Source organism: Laetiporus sulphureus (assembly GCF_001632365.1).
Source record: "Laetiporus sulphureus 93-53 unplaced genomic scaffold LAESUscaffold_60, whole genome shotgun sequence".
NCBI lineage: Eukaryota > Fungi > Basidiomycota > Agaricomycetes > Polyporales > Laetiporaceae > Laetiporus > Laetiporus sulphureus.
The window spans coordinates 135,960-150,485 of NW_024468569.1; the positions used below are offsets into that span (position 1 = coordinate 135,960).

Here is a 14,526-nt window from a genome sequence, read left to right on the forward strand (position 1 = left end):
TGATGGCGATGGCTGCGACGGTGGTGATGACAGTGACAGTGACAACGACGAGCCTGAGGGGAATACCACAGTCCATGCAGGAGCTAATGGCACGTGCAGGAACTGCGCCTACGGGATGATCAAGCGCTCGCATGCCCTTTCTTAGCCACGTGGCAAAAGTTCTGGAAACCACGTGGCAATTTCTGCGGCTCAAAAGAAATTTTCGAACTCATTATAAGAAATTTCTGTATAGATAATTTCTCAACCATATTGTCCGGCGGCACCCACCATAGAAAGGATGGTGAGCATCTCAATCAGCCGAAGCTCGGCTTTCCGGCTTAATGTCTCTAAACAGAATTTCTCGTGATCTTTCCGGCGCTTTCTGTGTGACTTTTCCATGAAAAAGGATAAAATAAGCGCAGAACCAGAAGATTCCCATGCTTTTCGGGCTTAATACCTTTTTTGGACCAAAAAAGCGCTAAAGGGGGCTCAAAAGCAATATTTAAGTTTTCCTGATGAATGGTGTAGTCGGTTAGGACCGACTTGGAAGAAGAAAGCTTGCTTGACGTGGGCCTGTATACCATATGTTGAGTTGTTCCGGTGCGTAACATGCACAGGCCTGAAAGCGTATAAATATCAGCGTGATACTTGCACAACGGTGCACAGAGTCTCCAAGACCGTTTGCGTGTCATGTCCGCCATGCTGCTTGTCGCTCCTATCATGGGGCTTCTCATTTGGAGAGCAGTGACTGCATTGCGCGGTCGGAGGGTGAGTCATCCGCATTCGTGGAAGCTTATTCAACGACTTTGGAAACAGGCCAGGGTTTCGCCCGAACGCCTTCCGCCACTTTTCAGTATGCCTGTATGTCAAGTGTCTGTTCCATTCTGTGCGCAATTGACTGAATGCAAATAGGCGTCGGATATGTTTACCAAGCCGAAAGAAGCGTATGAAAAGGCTCTAGACGCATACGGGCCTATCATTCGCGTGCAGCGCAAAGGTCGAGTGAGTCACTGCATTTGCCAATGGTGCATGCGCTCACAACGCCGTTCTCAGATGGAGTATATTGTTGACGATACCTTGACTTCGGCGGTCCTCACTGCCGACTCCCAATTTAGTTTCGTGCAAGGAACAGCAAGTGTACGTCTTTTCTATATTGTTACTATGAATGTCATTTGAGCGGAATGTCTGTTCTAGATTCTCAACATGCATTATGTCCTCACTTTTTTCCCTTGGTTCTACTCAGAAGTCGACGATCTTGTACAAAACGCTATCAACAATCAACTCGAGAATATAGCAGAACGGAGTGATTATGTTTGAACTATCGTCCAGATACAATATGAAGCTCACCTTATACATAGTATTTCCCGTTTTCATTCGCAAGGCAATTCAACTAGTGGACCATGCTTCAGGAACGTCCGTGGATATGTTCCATTATGCTCATTCCAGTATTGCGGAGGCCATGATTATAGTGGCCTTGGGAGAGGTAGTACACGGCGCATCTCAATCTCCTTGTTCTCATCTGATATGGCATCAGGAACTGGTGGAAGAGAAGCACGTAGAAACTGTCACTGACGATTGCAGCGGACATCGCAACTGTGGTCGGTATTTATCAGAATACTTCTCCGTTCGCTAGGACCTTTCCTTCCGTTTGGCGTATTTGCACATGGTATGTTCTAACATTATCATATCGATTGTTCCGAGCCATTCACAATGGGACGTTAGGTTTCGCATCGTTGTCACGTCTATCATAGGTGTTTTTGTGCGCATCCTGGGTCCAGTAATTTGGAATCAGCTACGCGCCAGAAGGTGGAATAAGGATGCCGTACTGATGGGTGATAGTCTACATCTCAAGGTAGGTTGCTGCCACTGCTGACGCCATCGACTGACTGATCCAATTGTAAGCCTACACTTTTGTCCTATCTGGCAATGAAGCACGCCGATCCTGGTACCGGTTCTGTCAGTGTCTTCTCCACTATTCGAATCATGTCAATTTTATTAGTGAAGAGCTTTTATGTCCAGATACATCTAAGCACCAAAATCACAGCTCACGATAAAGGATATTTTTCGCGTCAGTGCACCAAACGTCAGTTCATCTCTAATATATATGTATGGCACGTTAGCAAACACCATTTGAAAGTGCTTCTGTGGCGGTGTGGGTCATGTTCCAGCTCGCCATCCATAAGGAGCACCTAGCAAGCCTACAAGAGGAGATGCACGATCACATTGACCCGTTGACCCATGACCTTGATATATCGGATGCATACAACACGCTCAAGAAAGCAATGCATTTGGACTCATTTATTCGGGAGGTTCTGCGGACGAAAGGCGATACGCTCAGGGTTTGCCGATGCACAACTGAGGATGTACCTCTCGCCGGTTTTAAGATACCGAAGGGTAGGAGTGCATCTACTCCATTTTCTTACGATGCTCACTGCCATTCTATTCACAGGCAGTCTAGTATTACCGTTCACCACTCTTTCTCACGAGAATACCAAGTACCATGGGCCTGACGCATCAATATTCCGCCCGCAACGGTGGGAGGAATCCGAAGCGAAATCTGCTGTCATGGGAAGTTCAATTTATTTCCCGTTCGGATTAGGAAGATGGGCTTGCCCTGGAAGATACCTCGCCGTCACAGGTAGGCATATTTCAATGCAAACTTTCGGTGTCTTATTGTGGGACGTCACAGAAATCAAGATGATAGTTTGGTCAATGGTTTGCAGAGCAACTCCACGTCTTGAAGGAGACGCATTCACGGTCATCGATCCGCTCAATGTCACTTCGGTTCCTCCGGAAGGCGAGCTGATACTAGAGCCGCTGTATCCTTGAGGTATACCGATGAGGATTGCTGTAGATGGGGTTCCAAGAGTGTAAAATAGCACGTCCAACGTCTCTTTGTGTGTAAGGAATAAGTCCGGATATAGCGATTCTTCTTCATTTGTTCATATCACGGATGCAACTGAATAGTGTACCGGTAGCTCACGATGATTATCGGCGATGTCTGGAAGAACCTTATGAGCGATGATAGAAGCCATGAAAATCAATGAGATCCGGCTGTATATGTGACAGATGGTACACTTCACCTCAGACATTGAGCCATCTTTTACAGTGGAATATCATTTGCTGTTGGTGTGGATGGAGGCAGAGCGAAGGTCTTCGAGATGGTCGACGGAGGCAAGGGCTGAAGGAGATTGCATCCGTGAAATTGGAGGTCCCGACCCCTTTCCTGTGGATGTGAATGCGATCTTTGATCCTAATACGGCGCCCGCTTATATTGTCCTTGTCGTGAAATTGCAGAATGTCTGATGATGCAACCTAAATAGAAGGTAAACGATGACCTTGTGGTCATAAGTGAGCAGCCGATCGCACTTTCCCATTGGACGACCTACTGAATTTTATGAGCGTGTATCGTCGCAGCAATGCGATAATCAGATCTGGAGGAGCAGGCTCGCTCCTGCCATGGGCCAAAATCGCCACACCTCTACACGCGTGCGGTAGAGGTGCCCTTGTTGTGACTGGGCCTTTCCTTTCTCTGGAGTAGATCATCAGCCAATGTTAACACAGCCGCGCTGCTGATCCGAACGCGTCATTGCTCGTAGCTTCAGGGATGATACGCTGTACGGGTTGATGTCTGCAAACCCATGGATGCACGAGGCTAAGCTCGTTGGCAGCAACTGGAACGGTTTGGAGTCGCTTCCTACTAATGAGGCTCACCAGAGCATTCACTTCAAGACTTCAATCAGGGGCTGTACCGTAGCAGCGAGAACGCTCGGAGCTATCCTTTCTTCTGCCTGGAGCAGATAGGACGCTCATGAAAGACTCCTCTCCGGCTAATTTACACGTTAAAAGCAGCGACCGAAAGGCGTCGAGCTATCTCTGTAATTGCTTTGGCTTATTCATATAATGTGAGACGATGGTCGGACCCTGTGACAATGTTCATGAGATAAAACAGAGTTTATAAACGGGAGCAAGTAGCGTCTTCGCTATGCTTTTTTATGCAATGATGATCTACTCCTATAAGTATCGTCAGCGGAATGAAAGCAACTGTGAGACAGACTCACACGATGCGCCTCGAGTACGTAATTGCTCGCAATGGAAGAAGCAACCGTGAACTACTAGCTTACCAAGTCTATCACTGGTAAACGACCTGGATGACAGTGGTTTCTCTAGCTGTGTAAGCCCATAGACATACAAACATTGCGAAGTTGACCTCAGCTAATAGTATTGAGCACATGGCGGTGAGAGAGCATGTCAGCAAACAGGAAGCGCATGCGAACATATACCAGCTTTGCGGCCCGGCGGCGGTACTACATGAAGGCACTATATGGTCCATTTTCCAGCACCACTTGCGGTAGTACCAGCCAAAGAGAGAGCCCACACTGCAATGCCAGCTTAATTTGTACTCCAGAAATCAGAATTGAACCTGTGTAATTAGGATTGAGCACTTAGGCTAGTCGGCCACGTGTGTTTGGTCTTGGCGCCGCAACGGAAAGTACACAGCCACTGCATCCTAACGAACATGTCGCCTCACAAATCGCAATCTCACTCATGTTTATACCTCTCTGCCAATAATTATCGACTATTACGGGCCTCGTAGCAACCAGCTGCAATTTCGTTACAATTGGACGTCGTTCGCTGCACCAGGTGAGCGCTCTGAGTGCTGTGGCCAAGCTCGCGTGTGAGCTTGATAGAATTGTATAGACAGCCTGTCAAAAAGGCGGGGAACCAGATAAGATTCCATTCGGGGGAGGCCAAAGTTGACGTTGAGCGTTTCAACGTATATGATCTTGGAGGCTTATCTTGCCCCTGCATAGGAATCTGAGTGAGTCGCTCAATCTGGTTGACTACGTGTTCGCATGCAAAAATGTGCTCATGGGACGGTTTTCAGAATTGTCAACGACAGACTGCTCTCGAGAGCTAAACCATTGTTATCCATCGTCGAGGAACTGGAGAGCTGTCTGGAGGTCGACTGGCGACGAGTGAGTCGTTTCTCCGCGTAGGTTTCATTCGAGCTACTGTTCTTGGCCGGCTGCGTTGTCTGCAAGCTGATAGTTGGTGATCAAGCAGCATCTTGGTTTTGATAGACACGACCATAGTAATTCACCATCAGAATCGGAGCCGGACTTCATATGCGAATAATGATCAAACGCTCTCAGTCGCACGAAGCCATCAACATTCCTTCCGCCACTACCAGTGCCTCTGCACCCTCCCGCCATGCTGTCAGCGCACGAGCATCCGCATATCCGCCTCAGCGCACTGCAAGTCCTCCCGCGTCGACGTACTTCACACCATTCTCAGGCGGACACCATGAAGATCCATTGCCCGCGAGCGCGGATGCTGCATCGCACTTCGCCTACAGCACAACCTTGCGTAGGCATCGCGATGAGGGTCGGCTCGGCCTGCCTCTGCCCGCCTCGGCAGGTGCCGTCTCCAAGCTGGACGAGATACGTGCTGCTGTCGCCGAAGTGGGAGGCCCGTCGGGGCTCTGGCAACGCAGCGTTGGCGCGTTCAGAACATGGTTTCCACGCAAGCAGGAAGGGTACAATAAGGTTCCGATGACAGATAAGGAGCCACCACCCCAGACTCCCTCTGCAACATTCGCGTATTACACGGTCGAGGTGAGTGACAGATGTTCTCGTCGTCGGCATGTATGCAGACGGCATCCAGGACACCCTTGCGCACTTCGGCGTTTCCCCGTCGACCGGGCTTCCGTCAGCGATCATATCGAGCCTGCTAGAGCGGCACGGCTACAATGAATTCTCTGTGGATGCGCCGGAGCCGCTGCTCACCAAGTTTATCAAGACGGTGTTCGACAACCCGCTCACGCTGCTCTTGTGCGGGAGCGCGGTGGTGAGCGCGATCATGGGCAACGTCGACGACGCGGTGAGCATCACTGTCGCGGTCCTCATTGTCCTCACGGTCGGCTTCGTGCAAGAACGGCGGTCGGAACAGAGCCTTCTGGCATTGAACAAGCTCGTTCCGCATCATTGCCATCTGACACGGTGAGTCTGCCTGCTGTTCTGCATCCCCCTACCGTCGCTCATCCACTGCAGAGATGGCCAGTCCCTGCACCTGCTTGCGAACGAACTCGTGCCCGGTGATATCGTCTCGTTTACGACAGGCGACCGCATCCCGGCGGACGTGCGTCTTATCACCGCGGTCGATCTTGAGATCGACGAGAGCAGCTTGACGGGAGAGACGGCTGCGAGGCGGAAAGACGTCGAGCCGTGCAAATCTGAGGCGTCGGCGTTTGCGAACGGCAGTGGCGTGCATGAGCCGGTGCCCGTTGCGGACCGGACGTGTGTCGCGTTCATGGGCACTCTCGTGCGGAGCGGTGAGTGTAAAGGACCGCTCGAGATGTTGAAAGTTCATGAAACATGGGTGCGCAGGCAGGGGCTCTGGCGTAGTGATCGCCACCGGTACTCAGACAGAATTCGGCGTGATCTTCTCAATGGTCCAGGACGTACGCCTACCTCTAGTTCGCGTCTGATAAGCTCATTTTCACACCGCGCGTAGGTGGAAGAGAAGCGCACGCCGCTCCAGCTTCGCATGGACGAGCTTGCCAAGAAACTGTCCATTGCATCGTTCGCGATCATCGGCATCATCTGTGTGATCGGCGTGCTGCAGCACCGTTCATGGCTGGACATGTTCACCATCGGAGGTTCGTACCGCATGCTATTTGCATTCTTCTCGCAGCTCGGATTGCTGATGCTACAGAAGTACAGTATCCCTTGCTGTCGCGGCCATCCCGGAAGGTCTGCCGATCGTGACCATGGTGACGCTCGCGTTGGGCGTTCTGCGTATGGCACGCCGAAAAGCGATCGTGAAGAAGCTGCATTCGGTGGAGGCGCTCGGCTCGGTGTCGGTGATCTGTTCAGACAAGACGGGTGAGTGGCCTCTGCCACCTTCCGGTAGAACAAAACGTTGAGGTTGATTATTTGTTTAGGAACTTTGACGAAGAACGAGCAAACAGTGATGGAGATCTACTCTGTTGACGAAGTTGTTCACAGCAATATGGCCGGTCCGGTCCCTCCTCCTCATCAGATATCTAGTGCCATCAGGAGAACACTTACTATCGGGGCTCTCTGCAACAATGCCAGCAAGAAAGAGGATGGGTCGTACATCGGGCATTCCACTGATGTCGCGTTGTTGAATGTACTTTCCGTATTCGGAATTCCTGATTCCCGACAGGTCCGTCTTCTTAATTATTTACCCTCACATCTCCTCATAAAGGCACAACAGGAATTCACGCGCCGTTCTGAGGTATCATTCGGCTCAGAGCACAAATACATGGCTATAAGCGGCGTACATGGCTCCTCGTCGACGCCCGTTGTCAACGGCTCTATTGGCAAGGAAGTGAGTCAAGAGGTGTACTACATCAAGGGATCTATCGACGCCGTTCTCGATCGATGTAAGTTTTACTACGTCTCAGACGAATCTACCCCTGCGCTGGATGCCAACACAAAGAACGTCATCTTGACGAGGGCCCAGTCCACCGCGTCCCGTGGAATGCGTGTTATCGCAATCGCATATGGTTATGGATCCGCAGAGGCAATGGCCTCTAACCCTACTACGCGCTCGTCTACGCCTCAGCCTTTATTGAACACAGTCCAGAAGGATCGTGCGAGGAACAATCTGGTTTTCGTCGGCTTCCAGGCCATGCTCGATCCGCCGCGGAAGGGAGTCGCGGACGCGATCGCACTGCTGCAGACCGGTGGTGTGCAGGTGGTGATGATCACCGGCGATGCGGAGGAGACGGCGCTTTCAATCGCTAGGGCGCTCGGCTTGCGGGTGGATGCGAGAAACGCTGTCGCATGTCTGACCGGCCAGGCCATCGATCGCATGTCGAAGACACAGCTCATGGAAGCCGTGGGTGGAGTGAGCGTGTTTGCAAGGACGACTCCGAAGCATAAAATGGCGATTGTGGAGGCATTCCAGGCCCGTGGGGCTGTCGTGGCCATGACCGGTGATGGTGGTATGTGATGATATTCCGCATGCATTAGCTGAGAATTTGGCAGTTGACTTTGCACGTTTCTAGTCAATGATGCACCAGCCCTGAAAATGGCGGATATCGGCGTGTCTATGGGCAAAAGCGGGACAGATGTGGCCAAGGAAGCTGCGGACATGATTCTTGTAGATGACAATTTCAGCACGATCTTGCCGGCGATGGAAGAAGGTAAGTATCCCTGTGGTACACATGTCTGAGACAACAAATAGCTCATCCCTTTGAAGGAAAATCCATCTTCCACAACATCCAGAACTTCCTCTCGTTCCAGCTCAGCACAGCTGTCGCTGCAATATCATTGATCACTATCAGTACGATGTTCGGTTTGAGCAATCCGTTGAATGCTATGCAGATTCTCTGGATAAACATTCTCATGGATGGTAGGTTGTGTCTTGCTGTACTGTACTAGGGAAATAGTGAACAACTTATGGTTTCTAGGGCCACCGAGTCAGTCATTGGGAGTCGATCCCGTGGACCCTCAAGTCATGCGAAGACCGCCGAGAAAGAAAGACGAGCCAATCGTCAGCAAACAGCTTATGTACCGTATACTATTCTCCGCGTGCATGATCGTCATCGGAACGCTGTCCATCTATCTCTTCGCCGTGTCTGACAACGACATGTCGAGACGAGAACAAACAATGGTACGAAGCGGTGTTTTTCATAGTGACCACAGCTGAAGTGAGGCATTTGCGCAGACATTCACTTGCTTCGTGCTGCTAGATCTCGTGTCTGCTGTGCAAAATCGTGGGCTGAGCTGCGGTCTGTTCCAAAATCGCATGCTGGTCGTGACGGTGTCGGTATCTTTCCTCGTGCAGTTGACACTCATCTACGTATCCTTCATGCAAACCATCTTCCAGACAGAAGCATTAGGTTGGACAGATTTGTCGCGGGTGTTGATAATTGCGGCGATGTCATTTGGATTGCACGAGGTCCGGCGCCGCTATGAGCGGTCGATAGCTGCTACGTCTTCGTATGCCAATACTGTCGAGGAGCTTGCATGAGATGGTCGTGCACTTGTGTGTATACATCTACTTACGAAAACATGGCTGCTGGGTAGACTTGTACAGTTCGTCGTGCAGTAGAGGATGTTGTGAATCGGAATAACAGTACTACTCATATACACATTCATACATTGCTCTTCAGACTAAGAGAAGAGAAGACGTAATCTGTTTCCATTCCTAAGATTCGTATCATTCGAACTCGACGCTTCGTAAGGATCTCCGAGCAGTGTGTCATCGTTGCAAACTCCATGAACTCTCCATGATGAAGGCACTCTATGTTACATACTTGCTCTCTGCTAATCCAGGTCGAAGAGACAGTAAAATGCGTCAGGTACAGTCAGGTACAGAATTGTCATAACACTATTACTCGCAGGTGTCCAAGTCTGGTTCCTCGTCGCCTTCGGATGACAGGATGTCGGAATCTGCATAGTTCGTGCAGACATTGGTAACAGTGACGATCTTCACAGTCCATTCGGCTTCAAGGGCCCGAGGCTTGTCTGAAGTATCAAATGCGCCAATGCTGTCATGCAAACCATCTGGTGAATCAAAGTATCTGACGTCTCAAAGCAATTGACACTGACTTGTCCTGCAAAGCACAAAAGGCATTATCTGAGAGAACGTAATTCATGTCTCCATCAGAATCGCAACGGGAGTTCTGAGAGATCAAGCCACAGTCCTCTGGTGTAGACATCGTGACCGGCAGAGAGGACTCTGAACGACCATGTAGGAAGACCAGCTGCGACTCGAATCGTACATAAGGGCTAGTTCCGCCCGTCGATACCTTCACGATCCACCAGCCGTCCCTCCAGCCGTCATCTCATCCATATGTCTTGATAGTGCGATAGTTCAGCGTAATGAACTGCAGCTGCCAGAGACGTCCTGAGGTAGGGAGGCCAACCATTAGTCGAATGAACGAGACGGAATGGAAATGATGTGAATACCTCGCGCGATTAACTCCAGACTAATGCATCGCATGGCCTTTAGCCGAGCCTGGAAATCCGGCATGGAGAGCCTCACAGTGAAATCGAATGCGTCTTGCAAGGTTCCTTCCTTGAAATGAATGGAATCTGCAGACAGCAAGCCAAGAAGCGATTCGTCTGGATCCGTTGAGGTTGCTATAATGCGTGACCGACGCAACCGGTCGAATAAGGTGTGATTCGCGGTGTGCAAACACGCGGCCTTGACATCCAGCGCAGTCTGGTCTTCGAGGGGAGCAGCGAGCGCGAGGAAGGTGTCGATGACGCTGTCGTTTGCGGATGAGTTGTGATGCTTCCAGACCACCCAATACAAGAATGTGTGCCGGATGCACCGAGACTGCAGAAGGCGCGAAAGAGACGAATCGAATTTCTCTAATGCTTGAGAACACTTGCCGAGGACCGAATGAATAGAGCTATCCGGGATAAGGTGTTTCATGATCTCCTCGAGGATATCGGTAACTCCTTGTTCAAGCTTGTCCTTCATGGATGTCCGCCAGCTGGCAGTCCCTTCAAAGTTTGATCTTAAAGGCCTACGGTCTGATTTGCGGAGCGACTTGAGCTCAAAAGATTTAGACGAAGCGAGTTCAATGGGTTCGGGGGGTTCAGAGTCCAGTAGCTCGGCAACAACTCTGAGCAGCTTGTCCACCGCCGGATATTCGCTGTTCTTCTCCGTCAATGGTTTCTCCGTGGCACTCAGGTGCAGATAATCATAAGCAGGGGGAGCGCTGCCCACGTTAACCTGAGGTCTGTCCGTCGGAGACATGTTGAAGATAGCAGTGACAATGGGGGCGGAAGGAAAGTGGCAGGAACGTTGAAATGATTTTGGCGCACCGAATGTGGGCTTTTATCCTGCAACTGCACTGTGCCACTGCGCCATGTACCTGGCCAGATCGTTGACTCCTACACGTGCGCGCTTGCAAATGGCCAGTGGCCCATTTTATTCCGCTTGAAACATTACATGGCGGGCGGTGCGCTCGGGCCAGCCGTTGACAAGGCGATTGAACATTATTGAACGGTGGCGGTCCATGTCCGAGAGGAGCTGATATCCTTTTGCAATCCTATACAATTTCTCTCATATCCGTGGCATCGGCCTGTCCGGCGCTTTTTGAGGGGTGAGGAGGACATTGCCGATCAAAGTGTCATTGGAAACGAGGACATCGACAGTCTAGCGGCTGTGTTGGCCACATACGGTGCGAATATCCAACAAGAATGGCCGATAGCCACACAATAGGTATGCCACAAACAGGCACGGTTCATCCGAGTAGGTCCGGTCCTTCACCCAGTAAACGTCTGCTGCTTTGTCTGGTGGCCACAGCACCTGAAATTGATCCATTCACCATGCGGCCACTTGCAGAATATGCCCCTTGTGCATGCGCCCCAGATGCTTCACCTTCGATTTGTTTTCATATGGTCTGGATTTCGTGTCGTTGCATTTTTGATTTCATCATTGCGCAATAAAGCCGATGGGTGGCTGCGAGCCACATCTTGATGTCTTCTCATCATCAGTAACATACACGAATCAGATTCCCTCGATCATAGTCTACGAACCGATACAAGCCGATGCATTCGGTCTAAGCTGTTGTTAAAAGGGCGCGTTCTCGTGGCGATGCTGTTTGGTCGCAAATCGTTGATAGAAGGGCGCTACAGAAGCAATCAGACGCGAAAACATACATAGAGCCAGGTCCGAAAGGATGGCTATTAGATTTCAAATTTCATCCGTCGAAGACGCAGGAACATTTGATTCGCATGGCGCCTCCGAGGTCACACAAGCACTCGCGCGGCGCAAACCTTCCGGCGTCTCGGGCACCGTTTGAGCCGATTTGCGGCCTTTGTCACGCTTCGGCAGTCACTCCTCCCCGGCGTTGGATCACGCCCAACGTCACTTTGTATGATCTTACAAGCGCCCATTTATTGCAGCCATCCATGATCAAGCCGGTTGATGGCATTTTCAGCCATGTCTCAATCGAACAAGTGGCGTTCATAAGCTTAAGTCAACGGGTCTTTGATCCTCTGCTTCAACACAAACCTCAGCAATGGCTTGTCAGGAGTATCAAATGTTCCAATGCTGTCATGCAAACCACATCTCGATCCAATTAACACTTATTTGCTCTGCAAGAAACATAATGCCTTATGTTCTTTGCAGGACAAATTGTTGACTTTCCCAGCCAGCCCGCTGCGTGGCCAGGAGTTCGGGAGTCGCCTGCTCTCTAGAAGATGGCTCCACGGGGCCAAACTGATGGCCCGTCCCATTGTAGCTGCACCCTATTATATACACGCGCGCTACTACTCTCCCACGCCAGTGGCGCAGGTCGCACCAGGGCCTCTCGCATCTGCGCTCCGTGCCCAGATTCCAACATGCCCCCTCGACCTAGCCACTGCTGCGTCAATCCTATTGTGGGCCACACACCTGTACCGCACTCCCTGTCCCCAGGGATGCCGGTCTCCATTCCATGTGCTTCCCTGCCTGCCTCAGTCCGTACGCCAGTCCTGGCGCCCCCTGATCTTGGGTCCCGGTCTCCGTACCATATGCATCCCATACGTGCCCATTTTCGGTGACTTCCTATAGCACACCCATGCACTCGTCGCTTGCTCGGTCTGCACGCCAGTCCCGACGCCCCTTGGATTCGAGTCTCAGTCTCCGTTCCATGTGCGCTCCGTGCAAGCGCCTCGCTCGGCTTTTCTTCAGTGCTCCGCATGCTGTGGCTGTGTCGCTTCATTGGACTGCCGGCCTGTCTCACTCGGCATCCACTCAGCCTGCCCTTTGACGCCCTGCTCCACCCTCACCTCGCTGGTAGGCCCGCCTCGTGCAGTGCCCACCTCCTGCACCTGGTGTCTTGTATCACTGCAGCGGTGCCCCATGGTCAACCCTCTGGCCCTCACCCTCCTGCCCTCGACCTCCTGATCCCGCCTCTGCCTGATCGCACCTGTCCCTCAGCTGCCCTGCAGCCTTCACACCTCGGCGACCTGCCCCAGCTCCCAGCCCTTAACCTGCCAACTGGATCACTTACCAGTCAGCATCATGGTCCCCAGCAGGAATCTCGTAGTGGTGGTTCTCGTCGATTGCGGTGAGTGCCTCTTGGTCAATGGTGATCAGTTTGTGTTGACTTTCCCAGCCAGCCCACTGCACGGCCAGGAGTTCGGGAGTCGTCCGCTCTTTAGAAGATGGCTCCATGGGGCCAAACCGATGGCCCGTCCCATTGTAGCTGTGCCCTATTATATACACGCACGCTACTACTCTCCCACGTCGGTGGCGCAGGTTGCATCGGGGCCTCTCGCATCTGCGCTCCGTGCCCAGATTCCAACACAAATAAGTGTTAATTGTTATCTGGGAGAACATAGTTCATGTCTTTGGAGTGATTCTTGTGAAGGGACATGAGTTACGATTCACAACAGGAGGTTTCAGAGACCGAGCCACAGTCCTCTCAGGGGAGACAGCGTGACTGGCAGAGAGGACTCTGAAGGGCCATGTAGGAAGACCAGCTGCAACTCGAATGGTACATAAGGGCTAGTTCCTAGCAGCGATACCTTCACGATCCACCAGCCATCCTTCCAGTTGTCAATGGTCATCTTATTCATATTCCTCGATAGTGTCAGAGCACAGCGAGATAAACTGCAGCTGCCAAACACATCCTGCGGTAAAGGAGCCAGTCATTAGCTGAACCATAAAGATGAAATGGAAATGATGTAGATACCTTGTGTAACTCCAAAGTGATGCATCGCATGACATTCAGATGAGCTTGGGAGCCCGGCTTGGAGAACCTCACAGTGAAATTGAATCCATCTTGTGAGGACTCGGATTCTTTGACGTGGACAGAATCTATAGACAGCAGGTCAAGAAGCGATTTGTCTGGACTCTGCCAGATCTATTGAGGTTACCAAAATGCGTGACCGACACAATCGCTCGAACAATGTCTAATTCGTGGTGTCCAAGCATGCAGACTTGACATCCAATGCAGCTTGATCCTCAAGATAGACAGCGAGCATGAGGAAGGTGTCGATGACACCGTCACTGGCGGATGAACTGTGATGCTTCCAGACCACCCAATACAAGAATGTGTGCTAGTTGCACCAAGATTGCAGGATGCATGAAAGAGAGAGATACTGAATTTCTTGCATGCTTGAGAATCGAGGACCATGTGCGCAGAGCTATCCGAAATAGGGTGTTTCATAATGATGATGAAGAACCACCCTATTTCAGATATCTCTGCACATACATAAATCTCACTAGCTCTCCGATTGTCATGACTCACTGGCAACAGGTTATCGTGATGCTGCCGTCTGATATTGATCAAGTGCCCAGCCACTGGTTGATGCTATTTTCCCATCAACGCACTTCTCTAAGCGCCGCGTCTTAATAGAATGAGTTGAATTTGTAGGTCAACGGGTCATTGATCCTCTGTTTAAACACGAACTTTGCCTATACAAGCTCATTCTGCCTCAGGTGGCATCCGTATATTTCTCATTATATCCCTCGGGGAGTGTTCAATATTCCAAATAACAAAGTAATTTGGCTGTTGACAGAATGTGGACACGAACAGCTTACATAAAGTAATTTGGCTATTGA

General features: G+C 51.0%; 6 protein-coding genes across 6 annotated transcripts; 4 read left to right on the top strand and 2 right to left on the bottom strand.

The window, feature by feature from the left end:
* Positions 1-897: 897 nt before the first annotated feature.
* LAESUDRAFT_797560 (cytochrome P450) lies at positions 898-3,289 on the top strand (the record flags this gene model as incomplete). The annotated part of the gene is made up of 10 exons (XM_040913983.1): positions 898-981; positions 1,033-1,116; positions 1,174-1,282; positions 1,338-1,465; positions 1,539-1,645; positions 1,702-1,831; positions 1,882-1,992; positions 2,100-2,373; positions 2,429-2,617; positions 2,669-3,289. The coding sequence occupies 10 exons, from the start codon at positions 901-903 to the stop codon at positions 2,806-2,808; spliced, it is 1,353 nt and encodes a 450-aa protein (XP_040759219.1). The 3' UTR covers positions 2,809-3,289.
* A 1,828-nt stretch (positions 3,290-5,117) lies between these two features.
* On the top strand, positions 5,118-8,985 carry LAESUDRAFT_763736 (calcium-transporting ATPase; the record flags this gene model as incomplete). The annotated part of the gene is made up of 12 exons (XM_040913325.1): positions 5,118-5,597; positions 5,647-5,981; positions 6,033-6,313; positions 6,369-6,442; positions 6,496-6,640; positions 6,705-6,866; positions 6,926-7,170; positions 7,222-7,954; positions 8,018-8,155; positions 8,212-8,364; positions 8,423-8,625; positions 8,680-8,985. 12 exons carry the CDS (start codon positions 5,118-5,120, stop codon positions 8,983-8,985), a joined length of 3,255 nt encoding a protein of 1,084 aa, XP_040759220.1.
* Positions 8,986-9,348: 363 nt separating this feature from the next.
* On the bottom strand, positions 9,349-10,725 carry LAESUDRAFT_717487 (uncharacterized protein; the record flags this gene model as incomplete). The annotated part of the gene is made up of 3 exons (XM_040907343.1): positions 9,349-9,505; positions 9,567-9,801; positions 9,927-10,725. 3 exons carry the CDS (start codon positions 10,723-10,725, stop codon positions 9,349-9,351), a joined length of 1,191 nt encoding a protein of 396 aa, XP_040759221.1.
* A 1,423-nt stretch (positions 10,726-12,148) lies between these two features.
* On the top strand, positions 12,149-12,868 carry LAESUDRAFT_731186 (uncharacterized protein). Its single transcript, XM_040909990.1, has one exon. It carries the CDS (start codon positions 12,199-12,201, stop codon positions 12,526-12,528), a length of 330 nt encoding a protein of 109 aa, XP_040759222.1. The 5' UTR covers positions 12,149-12,198; the 3' UTR covers positions 12,529-12,868.
* On the top strand, positions 12,559-13,025 carry LAESUDRAFT_731188 (uncharacterized protein; the record flags this gene model as incomplete). Its single annotated transcript, XM_040909991.1, is given in 2 exon segments — positions 12,559-12,608; positions 12,620-13,025. Coding segments are annotated over 2 exon segments (171 nt in total), but the record flags the coding sequence as incomplete, so codon positions are not given.
* A 336-nt stretch (positions 13,026-13,361) lies between these two features.
* Positions 13,362-14,205, bottom strand: LAESUDRAFT_717488 (uncharacterized protein; the record flags this gene model as incomplete). The annotated part of the gene is made up of 4 exons (XM_040907344.1): positions 13,362-13,592; positions 13,655-13,825; positions 13,908-14,021; positions 14,188-14,205. 4 exons carry the CDS (start codon positions 14,203-14,205, stop codon positions 13,362-13,364), a joined length of 534 nt encoding a protein of 177 aa, XP_040759224.1.
* Between the last annotated feature and the right edge of the window lie 321 nt (positions 14,206-14,526).

Bases quoted from the DNA above. Each gene is read 5' to 3' on its own strand.
- LAESUDRAFT_731186 (XM_040909990.1), top strand. From the start codon at position 12,199: ATGGCCCGTCCCATTGTAGCTGCACCCTATTATATACACGCGCGCTAC.